At 38.8% G+C, this 20821-nt stretch overlaps 1 protein-coding gene across 1 annotated transcript; it reads left to right on the top strand.

The window, feature by feature from the left end:
* The first annotated feature begins 4398 nt into the window (after positions 1-4398).
* LOC134421711 (pancreatic lipase-related protein 2-like) lies at positions 4399-16618 on the top strand. Its single transcript, XM_063162886.1, has 12 exons — positions 4399-4447; positions 5585-5739; positions 6718-6843; positions 7714-7848; positions 8342-8450; positions 9185-9304; positions 9419-9541; positions 11771-11886; positions 12828-12957; positions 13562-13673; positions 14699-14863; positions 16456-16618. The coding sequence occupies exons 1-12, from the start codon at positions 4399-4401 to the stop codon at positions 16616-16618; spliced, it is 1503 nt and encodes a 500-aa protein (XP_063018956.1).
* Positions 16619-20821: the final 4203 nt, after the last annotated feature.

Here is a 20821-nt window from a genome sequence, read left to right as displayed (position 1 = left end):
AATTTGTTACAACTGATACATTGGAAAAGGTGACCTTTACATTACTGTTGCTATCTATAATATTCACACATTATTCATAAACCCAAAACTGAATTATACACCCTGCAATGTGCATAGATAGGCAGGTCCCTGCCCAGAAAATTTATTTTCTAGATCAAGACTTCACAGTGGTGCAATTAATATTGAGAGAAAGGAAAAAAGTAAATAAAATAACCAGCCCTGAACAATAACTTGCCTGAATTATCCCTATTAGTAGGAATTGTAGGATATTATATGCACTGCACCTCATCATGTAAGATGATTACAGATGTTGCTAAAGAAGAGAGATTTTAGGAGAGAATGCACAAAGCTGTGTTTTAGGTGCAGAAAGAACCTTCTTCCACATCTGGCCACTTCATCCCTCACAAAAACACATTCATTGATAAAACTTCAGGACAGAAGGAATTTTCCTTGCTGCTTTTGATAATGGAGAACAAAAGACTAAAGTCCATCTTATCCAGCCTGATGGAATAAGCAATCATTTTCCCATGTTATAAGAAAAAATATTAAATATAAGAAGTCAGCCAAGAACAGAGATGAAGGTCTGAATGTCATCTATGAAAAGAAGAGGTTCATGGAGAAAGCAAACACAAAATGCCTTGCTCCTTTCTTTCTACCCTGCAGGGGACATGAAATGAAGCTGGCACTGCACCCCTGAAGAGAAAGGGAAGGAGATGGTTCTCCTCACATTTGTATGATTCCAAAGTGCTTGATACAGGATGCTGGGTGTGCTAGAGCTGTGCATGAGTTCAGCTTGGACAAGCTCAGGGCTGAGAAACCCTCAGGCCCTTCTCAGGGATGGAGAGTCAGCATTTTGTTGCTTGCTGCCTCCTCCCCAGGCCCCAGATAATACCAAAGCAGTTAACCCCATTAAAGTGCAAAGATTTCTAGAAGCCAGCACAGAAGTGCTGACGTCTGACAATGCTGCTGAGCTATGAGCTTTCCTGGTATTAGCAAACTAGCATAGAAAACCCATTTCATGCCTGTCAGCTGGAGCAAATCCTCTGAGTAATTTGTTACATATATGAGGATACCTTGCTCTCCCAGTAACCTTGTCTTGAACACTGGAGGAGAGCTGTGGTGTCTCCCTGGCTGTTGAAAGGCAGCAAGAACCTTCCTAGAGTCACTTCATGTGTTCTGAGAAAAGCCTGGGTAAATTAAGCTTCATTGGATTCTCAATGTTCTCAACTGATCTGTAAAAATTGCATAGCACACATTTACATCTAGGATGTGAGACAGTAATGTCCTCATCTTGGGTAAAATCAAAAACCCTTTAATATTTTGTCGCTTTAATTTTAACTTGGCAAAGTCAGTGCATCTTGTAAGTGATCTGAAATCTGCACCACCAGATTGAGTTGAGTCCACGCTGCAGCAGAGGGATCAGGTATGGTTTGGGACTATAATACCAGATTTGAGAAAGTCTTTTTAATGTAATGAGTTATTCACATTCCTTGAGCTCCCCTGAGAACATAGACACCAAAATACGCTGCATAGGCAAAATCTATGAATTCAAATTATTCAAGAATAATTCACTGAATCAACTAGATTCACTTAGAAGTTTGACCAACATGTTTGTGCAGTAAACTTTCCTTCTGAAGTGTGAAGAAATGGTGAGGATAGAATGAAATGAGAGTTTGGGCCAATATTATATCAGAAGGTAAGATTAAATACTAATTTTCTGTGGGGCCCTTAAATTCTAATGAATTCTTAATGATATAAAAAAACAAGCATGAAGTACTTCCAAATGTGATGCTTTATCAGAGATCTGAGTATAACACACATCACAGTTCTGAGTTCTATAACCCATCACTGAAGCCAGTTTTGTTCAGGATGACCTAGGATAACTTGGAAGCAGATTTTTTGTGTGCGTGCATCTTTTAAGCACTTCTTCATTTTTGTCATCTTAACTTCTGTGGGTAACTGGCTAACTGATGAATTTGCAACCCAACAACAGACTTGAATGATGTGAGTGGAGGATAACTCTTCATAATTAATGATTATTCAACACTTTACTGGACTAACTTAGTCTTGAAGAGATTAATAGGAACTCCATGAACTCCATACTAGACTTGATTCTTAATTTTCTCTTAGGGACACAGAGTTGGAACCTATATTTTCTTCTACAATATACCGCTGAAGAAATCACCCTTTCAAGGCTAGCTTTATAAAAAGAAAAGGAAAACCTTGAAAATGCTTTTGTACCTAGCATTTTTAAGATCCACTTTAACCCAGTTCATATTTGTGTGTGCTAGATATGGAATAACTCATCAGTCAGTGGAAAGGATTATACCAAAAGGGAGTCTCCCCTTCCTTGTCATAGGAGGTGTCAGTAGTCACCCTTTGACTTAAAGGGTTTAACACTAAAATGTGGAGATGCAGGTTTCTCATTTGTATCTACACAAAATTATAGAATCATTTAGGTTGGAGAAGCCCCACATGCACCTGCAGGAACAAAGATTTCTAGGAAAGTCTCATCAGAAACCTGAACATAATAGTATAACAACAATATAGTACTATGTGAAATGACATCATTATCAAAACACTAAAAAATAAAATTACTGCAATTAATACAATTTAATTATGAAGATTCATGGTGATTGAATGTGGTGACAATCTGCCCCAGGAACTATTCTCTTCTCTTTAAAAGCATTTTTGTCACCTTTTCAAAGAAAAGTCAGGTATTTCATCTGGTAGCAAAATTAGAGATAAGAGATCTACAAGATGAACAAATAACAAGTGACAGACTAAGCCATTTAATTTTTTTATCATTTTTCATACTTCTTTCTGCATTTTCTCAAGTGACAGTTTGAACCTGGCAAACATATGCTAGCTCATCCTAAAACATCTTGTTTGTGTCTTCATGTTGCAACAGTAGACCTAGATATCAGACACAAATTTGAACATTTTGCCTAAGACTGTAAGTTATTTAAGAGAGGGATCAGCTCCAGGAAGAACAGTTTTGCTATCAAAACTGAGGGGTGGAATGCAATGGATGGGGGCTCTGCCACTGCCATCAGCGGGATGTTAAATCACAATTTCAGCACAGCCTTACACCAAGATGAGCAGCCCCACTAATACTGAAAGGCCCTGTGTTTGTTCAATATTTACATCACACTTCCCAGCAATTTTTAGCTTGAAAAATAATAACCAATGGAGGGCAATAACAGCCTGTTTGAAACGTTGCATTAAGTGGGTGGGGTCATGCAGCAACTGGTCGGACCTGGTTGGCGTTATCTCAGATAAAGGCTGACAGAGGGAGATCTCTTTTGGCATTACCCAACACAGCCACAGGTGCAGCTGTGTGGAATCCAAGCACTGTGGAGCAGCAGAGGGTGAGCATCCCTGTGCCACGTGCCCTTGGAGGGCAGGCACAGAGCTGTTCTGCTCCTCTCCAGGCTCCTCAAAGAGCTTCTGCAAGGTTTGCCACGAGCAGCGGAGAGGCTGACCCTGAGAACTTGCTCTGAGCCTTGCCAAGGTAAAATGGGATGCACTGGAGCCAAGGACATCTAAGGGACTGAAATAAGGATCATGGTGATGAGGGGCAGGGTGTTTGGTGAGTGGCTGGATGACAGGAGATGGAAGCAGGACGTGCTTGAACCTGCACTTGGATTCACAGCGACGAACTCTTTGCTCCTAACAGTATTTTATGGATTTCAGAGGATGCAGGGCTCTGGTTGGATGATCTGGGCATGACATTAGATTTTTTAAGAATTACCTATTTTCCTTTGAAGATAAGTTGCTCATGGTAGTAGTGAGAATGCACATTCCCTCTTCACCTTGGAGTAAATGATGGGTTCCATTTACCCCTGCGCTTACCTATCAGCTGGTGATTAAGTGATCAGGCAGATGAGGGCTGATAAGCATGCATGGCTGATAGCAGGGATCAAAATGAGTTTCAAGACCATCTGTATGATTTACAAGCACAAACTAAGTTTGTTCTTGGGTTGTTTGTTTTAATGCAATCATTGATGGCAGTTCTGTGAGTAACTTTTCTATGAAATCCTAGGACAAATTTCAGTCTGTAATATGTTGTTGCAAGTCTTGTTAGAATTTAATTTGCATGCCCATAAAGTGCACCCCTACAGAGAAAAAAAGTTTCTGTTTGTCAAGGACAGGAAGATGATCTTTAAGGATTCCTAGAGGATATCCTGATCATGCAAAATTCCCATAGCAAACAAAAATAATCCCAAAGCTATTTTTTTGAAACCTCACTATTTTTGAGGAGGAGTTGCTTTTTTGGATCTTAGTAAATGACTGAAGTACTGAGTTTCAAGGAGTTTTAATGGGTTAAGGGAACCCTTGGGTGAATTCCAGATTCTAATTTCAATTACGTTTGAATTGTGTTCTTATTCACTTCAGATGCATGCAGTATGGATCACTACTCTTTTTCTTCTCAATGCAGCCAGAGGTGAGGCATATCATTAATAAATTCTATAAAGAGTAAAAATGATGTGCAGCTTACACCAGGATATCTATATTCTAGAAAAAACCTGTTCATTGGAATGGATTTAACATAATTCTTCATTAGGACCACTGAGTCATGTCATGTCTTTCCCACATTTAACTCATTACTTTTTAATTCTGTAAAGGTTTTTGCAGCTAGTAAACATAATGGGAATCAGAAAGGTATTTTTAGATGCAAATTGATACTGAAATTCTTCCAGAACATTTCCTACCCTGAAATCACTACAACCCTGGTAATGAGAGTCTAGGCACCTACTCTTCAAAGTGCTATGCAGAGAACAAGAAAATAGTCATTGTCCAAAATACCTCTTCAATGTCCAAAATACCTCTTCAATGACAGGAAATAATGGACTTTTCAATAGCAATAAAAATTTCTTGGGATTTCACAACTGTTGTGCTATAACAGTGTGGAAGGGTGACAATTAATGGCAACACCCGCATGTCATATTTGCACCATTACTGTATTAAAGGCACAAAAGAAATTGTGAAACTGGTCCTTCAGGCACAGACCACACATCCTGAGGCTGTGCTTTGCTCTAGGCTTCCACTCAAATTACACTTTATTGCTTCCACTAAAATCTTATGGTGATGAAAACAATGAGGAAGATGTTTAGTGTCTGTTGTGGAGCAAGAAGTAGTATCTATTTTAATGTTTTGGTTTCTTTTTGCTCCCTCATGAGCTGTTGCACAAGAAATAACAATTTAGATAATCCCTGGAGTTTAGGACTGATCTAAAGGACTGCTCTGTGCTGACAGCAAAAACTGATTTCTTCTTCCCCGGATCAAGATTTTATTGTCTTGTTCCAAGGGCTGTGTTAACAATATGTTGAACCAAACTTATCGTGAGCTCACCAGGCTGAGCTCCAGGCTCTGTCTGCAGCAGGAACCCCTCCTGAAGTTCAAGTCCTCACCTCAAACACCCAAGCACAACTGAGCCCCTTAATGAAAAATGCTCAGAAGAGCCCTCCCAATCCAAATCAGGCTTGTTGGGCTTTCCTGGTGTAAACCCTCTCCTGCCAGCTTCGTGTGCAGAACCTGTGACATTCCCAAACACGAGTATCTCTTTCTTTGTGCACCCCAGGAAGAGAAGTTTGCTACCAAAGGCTTGGATGCTTTTCAGACAGCCCCCCATGGGCTGGGATCCCAGGGAGACAACTGGCAGGCTTGCCCAGCTCTCCAGATGCTGTGAACACAAATTTCCTTCTCTACACCAGAGATAACGTGGTGAAATACCAAGTAAGAAAATGCTTTGTTTATAAATACTGACAGTGTACAATACATTCAATAAATTGTAGGGACAGTTTCTTTTCTCACATATTTTGCTCATAAGACTCCTGGGAGAACCTCAAATTGTATATTAGACACATGATAATTTTCTTCTATCTTTTTTTTCCTTTTTCCTCATTTCAGCTCCCTGAAGAGCCAGGTATATTTACAACATACATTAATCACAGCCCTCTAACACAAGTTATTACAGGTAAAAGGCTCCAGAATTAAGGGGTTTTATATAAATGGCAGTCACACTCAATGGAGGTATTTATTAAGTCACTTCAGAACAAGTCCAACTCCTCCAGCTGAGGGCCTATGGGGTTTTGACAAATCAGTCTTTCACTGAAGGTGAGATGTCTGCTAATTAGTGCATGACATCCCCCTTTTAATTCAACAGAATCATAACAAAAATTATGTCAGAGCTAGTACTCAGATCTTCTTTTAAAGAAAATAATGTCTTCTTTCTCAATACACACCAAAATACCTACAGCCTCTCAATTTGTAAGCCTGGTGGGATTTCCCATCAAATAAAAATGAAGCAATTGAGGTCTTATCTTCAAAGGAAAAAAGAAAGAACAATAGGTATAATTTCAAAGTCAACCACATAATGCCTTTCAGAAGATGCTATCTTTGCATTTCCATTGCCAAGTTTGATAAAATCTTGTACTTACATGGCATGTTGTACCAGCATATCACAAAGCATTGTGCAGAAGATGCCAGTATCATTAATTCAATTAACCAGAGAAGTGAAGCATTTGTTGAAGTGATTAATTGATTAAATGAGACTTGAAAGGCAGTTTAGGAATGAGGAGTAAGACCCATCTTTTCCAGGTCTAGAACTATGCCTTAACCATTGGGGCACTCTGCCCTCTATCAAAATGTACAGTGGGATGGAACAGTCACATCCTTGTTGTGTTTGCTGGTTGTTTGGTTCTCTTGGCACAGAAAATTTCAGCTACAAATCCTTCAACTATAAAAGCTTCGAATTTCCAAGCGCACAGGAAAACTCGTTTCATTATCCACGGCCACCTTGCTGGAGCAGATCTCCCCTGGATAACAAGCATCTGCAGGGTAGGTACAACTATTTTTAATAGTCATATTGCTTGTATTTGAAAGCCTAAATATCCACATCTGGCTTAAAATTCCCGTGTAAAATTTGCACCTCTGTTCTCTTGTTAATTCAGGGAGCACAAAAGTCAGAATGAAGCCTGGTTCCACATGACCACTGTCTTGTTCCTGGCTAGGAGTACAGTGCACCTCAGCCTTCTCCTTAATGCTCTTTTGCTGCATTCACCTCCACAGGGAAAGCTACAATAAACTGATTTTTCAATTCCTTGCCAATAATAAAGGGGGAAAAAAAGAGTGAGTTTTCTCACCTCAGCAAAAGGTCACAATAAACGTGTCAGTTTGAGCGACACATTTGATCTAATAAAACCAAAAGGCTTTGTTCAGCAGATTGGTTTCATTCTACTCTGGCACATTCCAAAAATGAAATTGTTTCAGAATAAAATACAAAAATCAGAAAGTTCTGTTGGCAGAAGTGTCTAAATAGAATATTTTGGTTATAATCTATGAACTTCAGGGCTGAACAATTCAAGCACAAATTTGAGAATTCTTTTAGATGATGCAAGCATAAAAATTTTGAAGGATAAAGCTTGGACCTATTTTGGTAACAGGGGTACTGTCATTAAGAGAAGTTGGTACCTCAGAGCCAACCAAGGCATCTAGAATGGAACAAGAGCTGAAGGAAGCTTGTGGGTGTCCTCTAATCACTGGTTCCACTCTGCCTCCTTGTGTTGATCTTCAGCATCAGTAGGAATTACTGGAGATGTGTCATCACCGATCACACAAACAAAACAAAATACAGTTTACAAGTGCCCTGCTACAGCTGTAATGAATGCCTGTTCCCTTCTCCTCTGCTCTTTTCCTGTTCTCCACCAGTTCATGTTTCACTCTGAAGATGTGAACTGCATTCTGACAGACTGGAGGGGCGGCTCCAGTGGTCTGTACACGGACGCCGTCAACAACGTGCGCATTGTGGGGGCCGAGCTGGAGTACCTGGTGAACTTCCTCGAGGTAAAAAATATCCCTGGAATGTGCACAGTCCACATAAACATTGTGCTCAGCGTGGCACCTTTAGGTTTGATTCAATAGAGCCAGGAAGAACAAGAAGCACCCAGTAAAGCAGGTCCAAATGTTATAGAAGGGCTTTAATCCCACACAAATGAAAATACCTGCTTTAGTGTCATAATTGACTTTGAAAAACTAACATGAATTTTCAGCAGTTCAAAAGGTTTGAAAATCTGAAATGAAAAACGAAATCCCCTAGATTTAGTGTATGAGGATAAGATGGTAAATAGCCATGAGCACCCTGAAAATGAAGAGGGGTGGGATGATTGGGAAATTACTTCTCTTTAGGTAGAGATCCCATCACCCAGAACTGTGACTTTCCACCAGAACACTCATCTCCCAGTGACCTGGCCATGTCCTGGCACTGCATGGGGACATGCTGCAGTGTCACTTGCATGCCCACACTGGTTTTTTTTCTCCTTTCCATAAACCTTCACAGAAGGAGTATGGCTACTCTCCTGCCAACATCCATTTCATCGGCCACAGCCTTGGAGCACACGTTGCAGGGGAGGCAGGCAGGAGGAAGCCTGGCATTGGAAGAATAACAGGTACTGCAGTTTTATCAGCTGATAGAACTTTATATTTTCACTCAAGAGAGCTGAAGAATCATTGCTGCTTTATAAAAATACAACACAGAATGCAATGTGCTGCTTTGTGATAAATAAGTGTCCAGCCAGCATGGTGGCACACAAGTCATGACACAGACACACTTTGCTTTCTTCTAAAAACTCATTAATTTCTGCTTTCCTTCTCTCCCAGTCAGTTCTTTTCTCTGCATAGGCATTGCTATGTCTTAGCCATGCACACAGTGAGCAGCCACATGAGCAATTCAGGGAAACTGGGCTCAGAGCTGTGTTTTTTATATCTCCAAAGAGACTTCACTGACACTGAAGTGAAGGGATACCATTTTCAACAAATATTCTGGAAATAAAAACAGACTTCTTGCCAAATAAAAGTTCATAAATAAATCTACCATGTTCAGAGTAACGTATGGAGATTTCATATTTTTCAATAAAATGATGGAAATAACCCAATAAGCCAAATCTCTTCTTATATCATTGTTCCCAAAAGTAAACCAAGCTGCCATCAGCATTTTACTATACTGCAAGGCCTTCAGTCAGCTTTCTATTAATACCCTGCCTGTTTTTCTAGCTGTGGGTCTCAAAATGGATTTTTTAATGTAAAGGCAGAAATGTAATCACATATATAACATACATGACCTGTGTGTGGTGATATACAGATAATATTATTTACTCAATCAGATGTATCTCCATTCATTTAGGTTTGGATCCAGCTGGGCCCCTTTTCCAGTACACCCCCACAATGGTTAGGCTGGATCCTTCAGATGCAAAATTTGTTGATATAATTCACACTCATGCTGGTCATCTTTTCTTTGACTTTGGTAAGTTTTGGTAAGTTTTCATTTGGTAAGTTTTCATTGAAAGGATGCCATTGGCACACAGGTTGGCTACAGAACACCTGGGACTGATCTGCCAGGATCCATTGTGCATTTCAGCTCCAGGGATTCTTCAGACTTGTGGCCACCTGGATTTTTACCCAAATGGTGGGAAGAAGATGCCAGGATGCAAGCAGCTTCGTGTGCCTCCTGCAACTCGGGATATCAATGACCTGATGAGAGGTAAATTATAAGAGGTATATTATATTCACCTCATTATAAGTTACAGGAAGAAACAAAGGCTAGGATAAGGTAAGACCTTTATATACTTCATATTTGGGATAGGGATACAATGCTCAAAAATGGAACATTTAAAGCTGCCTCTGAAATACCCTCCAGTTTTCTTTTATACTAAACAAGGCAAATTCTAGATGAAAACTTCAGTTAAAGCATGCAAAATTGTGCATCACAAGCTCTCTAAGAGCCTGCCACTGTGCTGACAGGCTGAACTCAGTGGGAATTCTTCATATGAAGGACTGGTAAAATTTCATCCACGGATAATCCAAAAATGAGTATTTTAAAATCTGAGCTCTCCTTCTTCCTAGGAAGATATTACTCCCAATATTAGTGGGATTCATGCATGCCATCAAGCTTTAGTCTCTTCAAAGAGAACAGTCCAAGGTCAGAAAAATAAAAGATGATAAAATGACTGCTCCATTAGTAGTTCTTCAAAGAGAGTTGGACCATTAATCAGAATTACCCTGGGATCCAGTACAATAGATCCACAAAATCCTGTCTTCTGATCCTAACCTACAGAAATGAGAACATCTGTTATTCACAGCTAAATGGTTTGAAATCCCTACCACTAGTTAAATCATTTGCTTTCAAAAATGCTGTCCCTTAGAACTGGTTGAGAACTTAGTAAAAAAGAGAACTGAAATCTGGCTGTGCTCAAAGTCACTTGCAACAAAAACACTTCCCAACTGGAATGCATAAAAATGTCTGCATTTAAATAAAAAAAATCAATATTTTTCCAGAGACATTTCAAAAGGCTCTTTGCAATGTTTTGTCATGAAGGAGAAACTCAACTTCATTGAACACGAGCAGATGGCGTTGGTTGTTCAAGGAGCTCTTAAAAAATAGAGACAGCCTTAACTCCCTCTTCTTGGCTAAACCTTACTTTGTTTGGTAACCTCTCTATTGTTTGCTAATGTTTACATTTATGTAGTGTTTTTATGCATGAAGTGCTTTAGAAATAATATTTAGTGACTTTTTCCCTACAGTTTTTGATGCAGTGGAAAGACTATAGGTGTTAAGTGAATTTGCCACTAACATAAATTGAGCCAGCTGTAAGAGCTGAGGGTTTAAAAGCACAAACCCTTCTGAATTAAAGAAGGAGCTACTAAGAAAACATACTCAGGAAGCCTTGATGATGCAGATTATTTCCAAGAAAAACAGACAACAAGGACTTCTCAAAGAGATTTTAGTGTGAGGTTTCTTTTCTTTTCTTATGGAAGGAACAATGTGTCAACTGGTCAGCGCCAGCTGGTCTACCTTTAAGATGCATAAACATTGCAGTTGGGGGAAATTTTGATTTCACTACAACCTGTGCTAGTCTGCAACCACTTCAGTGCCTCCCAGACTTGCCCCTGTGCTTTGGTGAGCCCCCACCACATGCTGAAGTGGAATAAAACCCATTTTTATACAAACAAACTAACTTTAGTATATGGATTTTTGATATAGGAGAGACCTCGGAATCAAGGAAGAGAACATTTGCTATAAGGGATGTGTAAATACAGCCCAAATAGCACTTCCTTCTTTCCTTACTGGCTGCTTATAAATTTCAGTCTGATGGGAAAAAGTACTTGTTTCAAAGAGTTCTGACAAAAATCAAGGACATGCTGCCAAATATCCTGCTTTTCAGAGGATTTCACAGAATTGCTATCAAATGACTGCACATTTTCTAGTGCTTAAAAACACCAAAAAGCCTCTGAATTTATAATAATTGCTAAAATTACCTTTAATTCTAGAAATTAGTGGAAACTGTGATTTTACAGAATACCATGTTGTGATAACTGTAAGAAAAGGGAAACTACTTCACTTTAACTACTGTATGCTTTACAAAAACTGTAGCTATGAAATATTCCAGTCTTTGAAATATCAAAGAGGAACACTCCCAAATATTTCTTGTTTCACCTTGTGCATCTCCATCTCTGTTAAAAACTACCTCTTTCCAACAGAAAATAATATATTTAGGCATAAGTACACTGTCTTATTAGAAAACCAAATAATTCCCAATGTAAATATCTTTTAATCATTGCTATTTCTTTTACCTGAGACATCACTATATGTGCAAGTGCTTTTGAGGAAAAGAGACCCCAAAATGTTTCTTTGGCATGGACTTTATGTTAGTGTATTGCTTTAATCACTTTTTACCTGTTGGGGTTTTTGTTGGTTTGTTTTTTTCCCCAGCATACAGATCTTTTGGATGTGGACACAAAAGAAGTCTCAGGTATTATGCTGAGAGCATCATCACTCCAAATGGATTTGTTGGGTACCAGTGTGACACATACCAAGAGTTTGTGTTGGTAAGTGCCAGGTCTGGATTTATCTGGATTTATCTAATTATTTCTTTTAATAATTCCTGGAACAACTTCTACACCAGGGGTCATGGGATATGGGAACAGGGGACATTGCGAACCAGATCATACCCAAACCCAAGCAATTTCACAATAAAGAAGTGATGATGATTTTGCCTTTTTTTCATCAAATACACAAATAGCCAAAGGTCCACAAATACCAGTTTGAACAGAACCTCCCACATATCAAAACTGAACTGCCTAAACACAGCAGAGCTGTTTTTTCCCACTGCAATGAATCTGCTTTCATGCTTATCTTGTTTTACCTTCTTTTAATGGATGTCAAGGTCTTGATCTGATTGTCTGATCTGTCTAGGTAGATTAAATTCATTAAGGCTCTGCATGGGAATAAAGGATAAAGAGCTGACAGAACAAATCCCAAATGGAAAGCCCAACCTTCCTAAATTCCAGTATTCCTAAACATAAATATTTTTTACCATATGAGTGAGATATTCAGCCAGAAACACTTGGAAATGTGGTTTTCCATCCTATAACCAGCAGAAAACCTCCCAGTGGACCCTATGAAAAATGAATATATTACCTGGATTTTACAGATCAGGTAGCAAGGCACAACACTTTTTGTGGTATTTACTTATGGTCCCTGCAAGGAATTAGGCCAGATGTCCAACCTGTTTCTCTCATTATTTTCAACAAGATGAAATAAGATGACTGACCACCTCAACTCCTTTTTGAACCACAATGATAAATATTGAAGATATGATCTGAACTGAGAAGCAAAGACCTACAAAAAACCCAAACAAACAAACTGGGGAAAAGCTGAAATATCCTAAAATTATATTATATTTCCTATATATTATATTTTCTAAAATTTAAGAAGTGAGATTTAAATAGATGATGTCTTATAACACACATTTTTATTTTCCCCCCAGGGAGAGTGCTTTCCATGTCCAGAAGAAGGATGCCCACTGATGGGTCATTATGCTGATAAGTTTTTACATAAAACCAAAAAAGAAGAGCAAAAGGTTTATTTAAACACAGGGCCCTCCCCTCCATATGCTCGTAAGTGCTCATTTTGTGGTGTATTCTAAAATGGCAATGAATTATGTGTGAAAAAGGACCTTACACTTCTGCAGAGCTGCTGCAGTTAATGAGTTGCACTCAATAAAACATCCAGAATTTTAGGTGTTAGGAACATGCAGTACCAGCATTATTTTGGAAAGCTGAGATAATTGTAAAAACAGATCAAATGATGCTCACCTTTGGGTTAAACTTGGTTATTACGTGATGACTCTAAAATTCTATAAAGCTGCAATTGGGAGGAATTTTTATGCTGGAAGTGCATAATTTCAAATTTTAAAATGCTGCATTGTTTTTATTGGCAAAATTTATAAAACTGGAGCATTTAATGATATTTTTGCCAAGCTCATCAAGTCAAAATGGCAGGGAGCAATAAGAAATACCGTTTTAATGTAGAAACAGCCACAGGACTGGGGAAGTAGGAAAATTAATAAATGAACTTCAATTTGTCAGAGGTGTTTTTTGCTTATAAGCATGTTTGTGCAATCCTTTTCTCTCTCTTAGAGACACTGAAACATATAAGAAATTTAACCCTTAGGAAAGAAATCTCCTTACAACTGTAATCCATTTGATTTTGCTTCCCAAGGCTGGCGAAAAGAGATACACGTCAAAGTATGTGCAACAGAAACCATGAAGGGAAATATAGATGTAGCCTTGACTGGAACTAATGGCTTCAGAAAAAAATATACCATTGACAAGTAAGTTTAATGTGGCTGTTGGAGACGTGGCTCTATCCCTGTTAGCACATGGAATGTACACACAGCTTTTCTTACATGTGTCACCTTGTTCTGTGTGGTCTGTGATTTACACTGTAAATTACAGACTTGTACCTGATAAATGATGGAATTTCCCTGTGCTGCAGACTGTGGTAAAAATCTGTTTGCTGGTCCCTCTTGCTTTGTGTATTTTCTTTTGTTTTCTGAGGTTGATGTTAGCCCAGCAAAGTGGGAAAGAGCTCTGTGGCTGCTGCGGGACTCAAACATGATTTGGTGATCTCTGAGAATACAAAGAGCTCAGAGATCTACAGTCATCCAATTATCCCCTCCTCTGGGGGATATGTGAATTAGAAAGTTGCAGCTCACCCATGAATTGTGCTGGAATATGGGATTCCTGTCCACTCTGCCTGGCCTTTTCCAGTAAATGGGAATTTAAATCCCAATAAACAGATGCTGGTCAGCAACCCAGCTTCCATATTACAAAACCAACCTCCTCTGTGTTTGAACACAGCCTCATTACTGGTCTGTACCAGGAGTACCTCTGCTTATAAATACACTACTGCAGCAATAAACTCACAGATAATTTCAATGTTAATGTCACATTGCAATTTGTGTTTTGTTAGAGTGAACAGAGATAGCACAGAAGGCACAAATGTAAACTATAATTTTCAATTTCCTTCATGGTTGAGAGCAACCAGAAACACTGAGAGAAGTTTTTGACTTGGATTTATTTGAAGATAGATCTTATTTTTCAAAAGCAATGTATAGAATAAATCACAGTGATACTGACAAAGGCTGTGCTAAATGATAAGTGTTTTCATCCTGAAAGGCACAGGAATTTCAGCAAAACTATTAAAAAAACTCATAATTTTCCAGCAGTAGCATTCAAAGCCCCAACTCCCATGGTACCCCTCAGCTCATCTCCCTTATTCCCTATAGTCAAATTTTCTTTTCCCCCTCATTTGTGTAGAACATTGAGCATCACTTCTGTGCTTTTCTTTTGGCAGGGGAACTTTCAAACCAGGCAACACATACTTGAACTACATTGATACAGAAATTTCTGGGAACATTTCAAAAGTTGAGTTCCTCTGGAAAAAGCAACTGGGTCACGCAGACAGAGGCTGCATGGGAGCTGAAGAAGTCAGAATAATATCTGGGGAAAACGGGAATATGTAAGTACCTAATCTAATGATGTAAAGGTAGAAGTTTTTCTCTTAAATTGCATTTTCATGTGCCCAGCTCTCCATGGCACATAGCCCAGCACACAGAAACTGCAGGGTTCAGCCCTGTACCTGCCTGGGCAGGTGCTTCATGCTGACTCCAGCCTGAGCCAACGGGCCTGGCTGCCACTGCCATCTGCCGGACTTTAGACACACTTTTGGAACATACCTCTTGTTTAGTTGTAACCAAAATTAATGCACTTTATGCATTCACCTTAATGGATTCTTTGCCCCTTTTCTGCCAAGGTCGGGATTAAATCACTAGATGGGATTTCTTGTTTGGATTTAGATGTTTATACGTTCTCATCTATGTTACAGTCTCACAAGCTGTGACTTCTACAGTACTTTAACAAGGTAAAAAATGGCAGTGTAGCTCTCCCTACAAGGTATTTTAAGGATAAACTGTCCAATTAAGAAATTACACCTAAATTATTTTTAATCAATAACCAATCACCCATGGCCCACAATGCAAACTTTTCTATCCAATTACACAAAACCACCCAAATCCATGGAGAAGAAGGACAAGAAGAAGAAGAAAGAAGAAGAAAGAAGAAAGAAGAAGAAAGAAGAAAGAAGAAGAAGAAAGAAGAAGAAAGAAAAAGAAGAAGAAAGAAGAAAGAAGAAGAAAGAAAAAGAAGAAAGAAGAAAGAAGAAGAAAGAAAAAGAAGAAAGAAAAAGAAGAAGAAGAAAGAAGAAGAAGAAAGAAGAAGAAAGAAAAAGAAGAAGAAAGAAGAAGAAAGAAGAAGAAGAAGAAAGAAGAAGAAGAAAGAAGAAGAAAGAAAAAGAAGAAGAAAGAAAAAGAAGAAGAAAGAAGAAGAAGAAAGAAGAAAGAAAAAGAAGAAGAAAGAAAAAGAAGAAGAAGAAAGAAGAAGAAGAAAGAAGAAGAAAGAAGAAGAAGAAAGAAAAAGAAGAAGAAAGAAGAAAGAAGAAGAAAGAAAGAAGAAGAAGAAAGAAGAAGAAAGAAGAAAGAAGAAGAAGAAGGACCAGCCTCCACCCTAAAACCTCCATCTTGCTTTACATATATTACCATATTCTAAAACCTTAAACTCTTACGTTTTCCCCCATGTGATATCACACACTTCTATTCAAACTCCACACCCACAATCCCAGTTCTGTCATTCCATTTTGGAAGCTTCTCCATGGCCTCAGGTCAAATGCAGTGTTCTTTTGGGAGTCAGTGCCTGTCAGCACAGAAAGTCTAAAATTCTCAGCATCCAGGGTTCCAACACATCCCACTCTGCCGTGTAAACCAAAGTGTGGTAAGTGGGAGAAATGGAGGGAGCAATTCCCTTCAAAAGCACCCTCCTGTTCCTGATGCTAAGGGAGCCTGACCAAAAAGGCAAACACATCCTAAAAGTTAATAATTAGTCAATTAAAAAAAAAAGAAGATAACATACTTTTTGTCCTCAGTCTACTGAAACTTATGCTTTGGCCTAACATGAAATAAAACCAGGGTTTATATTGATTATGTTGGCTAGCTGCCTTGAAAATGTCCCATTTTACTGACAAGTATTTCCTTAAACTCTCTCCCCTTGCCAGGTCAGTGTTCTGTGGGTGTGGAACTGTGCAGCCCAGCATGTGGCAAGCCCTGGCTCTTTGCTGAGGGCCAGGAATGCCCAACCCTCACCAGCTGCAAGAGGACCCTGCAGGCAACAACAAAGGGTTAACAAGGCTCCTTCAACAGACTTTGAGTCCAGCCCTCCATAAAAGCTCAATTTCCAAGTTAGTGCTGACACCTTTTCTCCATGCAGGGCAGCTACACTCCTGTGAAAACACACATGTTACTAATAATCAGCTGGACTCTTTTCTATACCTAAATCAGGCATCTCCTTATCAAAACTGTACTGTACTACTGAGGAACTTGAATTTTCTGGCAGTTTTCAATAAGAAACTATTTTCTCTTTGCCAGTGAAACTGAATTTTCCCCCTCTGCTTTGCCTTTGTGAAAATGCTGAAGTCAGACTTGAGCTACATCATTTGGATTAGCATTGCCACTCCAAATTTGTCAGCACTTTGATTGTACTGGTCAGCAAAACCAGACCACCATAACAAGAGTTACCAGCATCAGCCAAAATAAGCTAAAGTTCCTTTGTTTCAACACAGGCTACCCACAAAAATTCTTTCATTTTTTAATTACCGGCTGCTGTCTGAGGCACGCAACAGATTTCCGCCTCTGATGCAGGGTTTATCATTTGGGGGCAGAAATTGAGTGTATCAATCACATTGGGCAATTCTGTGGTGTCCCATGCTGGCAGCCAGCTCTTGCAGAACGCTCCCAGTGAGGTTCCCCAGAAGTTTTGGGGTGTTACACAAGGCTGAACGTGCCTGATGATCAGGTGTGATGCAGCAATACTCCTGAGATGTCACAACCCTGTCACCTCCTGTGCAGTTTGCTGAAGGAGCTCGCTCAGGGTATTTGATAAATCGGGTGTCTGCTTTCTCAAAGTACCCTTTATTTATCATCTCCCCACGAGCAGGGTGGGACCAGAAACCATCCTCAGCAGGAAATTCATCCTTCTGTACCCTTTAAGGAAACTTCTTGGCAACATTCTCTTCTTGAGCAAGAAGGGGCTTCCCTCTCCTGTGCTCCCCTGGAGATATAAAAAAGCCCCGGATACTTCTACACAGTTTGGAAATATCTGTAACTGGTAATTACAACATCTTGAACATCCTCCATAAACCCTGCATGGCTCTCTGCCCCAGAGTTGCACAAATTAAGGAGACTCTATTTTTTGCCTTTCATACAGTCAGGAACTGAAGCAAAATAAATGTAAATATTTTCCTCAGGATCACAAAACCCTGGGTTTTATGGCACAAACAGCAGTGGGATCAGTGCCATGTAAGGCATCACTCCTCACAGGAAGAAAACAAAGTCCTGTTGGACTCAAGACTTCTTTAAAGCCCATCCTCTCCCACCATAAATGACTGTGCCCCTTTTGCAATTCTAAAACTAATTTGATGTTTTTATGAATAATAAATAATATTCTTTCAAAAATACAAGTTTCATTTTGTTTAATTTTAAGCTATAGATTTCAACTGTGTTCTGACAAAATGTGAGAACATTTTGGCTGCTGACTTGTGCTACAAGTGTGGCACAGCTGATTAGACCACGTAAAAAGATGCATTTTTGTCACCCAACTTTTTCAGCTAAAACTAGAACATTGCATTAATTTCTTCCCCTTGTGTTCTGTTTTCATTCTTGTCATATGCTATTTCTTGAGTTAATTTTTATTCTTTGGTGTAGTAGACATCAACACTGCCCTTCTTTGTTTAATATATTTTTAGACAGAACAGGAGATGGTTTTTTTATGAGATAAAGGTGAAAAAAGCCACACTGATAGCACCTGTGTGTTGCTGGTGGCAAATAATCTTCCTCCTTGTTTCTTGTATATAAAATTTAAAATTCTTCCTAGTATGAAACTTTTGGATATTATCACTTCATATTAATGGTGCCAGTCCAAATAATGCAAGGATTTGATATTTCATGAGAAAATCTGCCTTTGACAAAGCTCTGGATAGGCAATTCTTTCATATCTTTAAAATAAGGTAAGCCATCTTTTCAGAACAATTTAAATTGACTCTTTAAAATGTCAAGCGAGACATACCACTCCATATGTTTGGCTGTCATGTGGAAAGGTAGTGCTTTTTAAAATCAAACATGCCTCATTTCTCCAGGGATTCAAAGGACATACTATGATTTGCATTCTGTCTTTTACATCATTTAAATATTTTGACAAATTATAAATGCTTCAGAATTACAATACAAATATAATTTTGTACTCCTGAAACGTGTGTTCACTACAAAAATTATGCCAAAGGTAAATTTATAAGAAAGCCATTATGAAGCTTTCAGCCCCAGACACTTTGCTGTCTCATGGCACTTTTTGGACAATGGGGTAACAAAAAACAACAACACAAAAAAACCTCTTAAGCCTTTTCTAGAAAAAGGGACAGTAACAGTTAGCAATCCAAAATATCAACTATCTGGTCCACTTACATTATCTTTATGTACTTTATATGTGACAGAAAAACAATTTTGAAAGAAAAGAAAACACATTTGTCATAAAGGCATATGTGCAGGTGTGCTGAAGAGACAACAAGGACCATTTTTGTCAGAATTCTCTGATAACAAAAATAAAATACTCTACTGCATAGCACAGCAGTTTCTCTTCTTTCCAAAATCACAGCCTATCAAAATGACCCTCCCAAATGTTTGTGAGCCCAGAACTAAAATAACAACAATAATAGAAATTAACTAAATAGGAATAATAGACAGAGACCTCAGCATTCAGATTGGGCAGTTTATCTTTTCCTACTTTTGATCCTATCTTAATCTGTGACTTTTCAGATTTTTTTCATGCTACTGTAAGCCACTACAATAAATTGATAAAATCCTTGCAAAATAACCAGAATTTTGCAGGAATAAGCCTTCCATGGTCTTCTGGTCTTTCATCTTTGTTTTGGTTTTTTTTTCCTACATGTTCCAATCCTCAAATACCTGTCTGTTATACAGCTCGAAAAAAAAAAAATAAAAGCTTTGGAAGGTATTTTTTCTGAGACTTTAATGCAGTCAGGGTACTCTGTGAAGCCCCTGAGTCTCACAGTTGTTTGACAGGCTGCTGGGACAGAAGCAAAACCAAAAACCTTTGCACGTGCCCAATGTTTATTTGAGTTATTCTTCCCTAACCAAAACTGACTGGAGTTGGAGTTGCCACAAAACAACTGACCTATCTCTGACCTATCAGTAAATCTAATCTGGGTGGAGTCTCTACAAAACTTGGGGCTTTCCCATTGTCCTTTTGCCATTACACAGTATCAGGGACTTTGTAATTTCAAGTAGCCTCCAAGCTGCTTGAAGTTGCTCTGTTTCCAGTAATCAGGGAGCAGAAGCTGCTATCATGCCCAAATCTATTCCTGTGGCATATTTCCAGCACAAAACAGAGCCAATAATCTTTATCTTCAAATATCACGGATATAAAAACTTCCAGAAAGAACATGGCTCATCACCAGCCCTTGCACAAACAGAGCACGCCCACGGGGCTGTGCGAGGAGCACAAACCTCTCCCAGCTGCCACAAGGGTCTTGCAACACAGGAAGCACAAGCAATATGTGCAAATACAGGCTGGCAGTGCATATAATACAGTCATCCCAGAGATTTTTCCTTTTTTTTTTGTGACACTAGGAAAGCTTGGGGCCAAGAGTGGATGTTCAGAGGATTAGCTTTGTTCTGAGCCACTGGGCTGTAGGTGAGCTGCTCAGAGCCACGCTTCTATCAAAATGCATATTCAAGAATTGCATCTGCCTCTCAATTTCCAAGGCAAATCTATAGTTATTCCCTTTATCTCACCTGATTTGTTCAGATAAGTTCAATACTCTAGCATTAATAGGAGATATAGCATTCAGAATAATGAACTTCACAATCTTCCCTTTAATTCTGCCCATTACTTGTGAAGAAAATCTGGCTGTCCCTAAGGACTCCTCTCTGCCTTGGGTCACTTTCATCATCTGCCTCTAAAACTCCATTTTCTAGCACTATTTGCTTCAAATGCTACACTCCATAAATCTCCAGCTCACAAAACCAATAGTTAATATTAGCTTTGCTTGCTTTGAGTGATTTAATTAACAGCCAGCATGTATTATGGAAAATCATAAATATTTATAAGTTCCAAAACATTCTTTTATTTGCTGCTGTGTGATACTGGAAAGGATACACTAAGGTAAATTGAGTTTGTCTCAATTCAATTTAAAATTTGATTTTCACTTGACCAGAAAGAAAACACTGGAGTTAAACAATAGAAATATGAAGCACATCTCTTATTCTTGGCTCTGCCACTCAAATACTGCAGGTAAGATTCTCCAATGAGCTGAGTGGTCTTTTTTTACACATATTAGCAATTCTCTAGAGGATTG

This window comes from Melospiza melodia, chromosome 9, assembly GCF_035770615.1.
Source record: "Melospiza melodia melodia isolate bMelMel2 chromosome 9, bMelMel2.pri, whole genome shotgun sequence".
NCBI lineage: Eukaryota > Metazoa > Chordata > Aves > Passeriformes > Passerellidae > Melospiza > Melospiza melodia.
The sequence above is the reverse complement of the archived record's forward strand: the minus strand, read 5'-3'. Positions and strand labels throughout refer to the sequence as shown.

Bases quoted from the DNA above. Each gene is read 5' to 3' on its own strand.
- LOC134421711 (XM_063162886.1), top strand. From the start codon at position 4,399: ATGCATGCAGTATGGATCACTACTCTTTTTCTTCTCAATGCAGCCAGA. The intron at 5,740-6,717 runs GTAAGAAAATGC...CTCTTGGCACAG, and splicing joins ATAACGTGGTGAAATACCAA to AAAATTTCAGCTACAAATCC. The intron at 8,451-9,184 runs GTACTGCAGTTT...CCATTCATTTAG, and splicing joins TGGCATTGGAAGAATAACAG to GTTTGGATCCAGCTGGGCCC.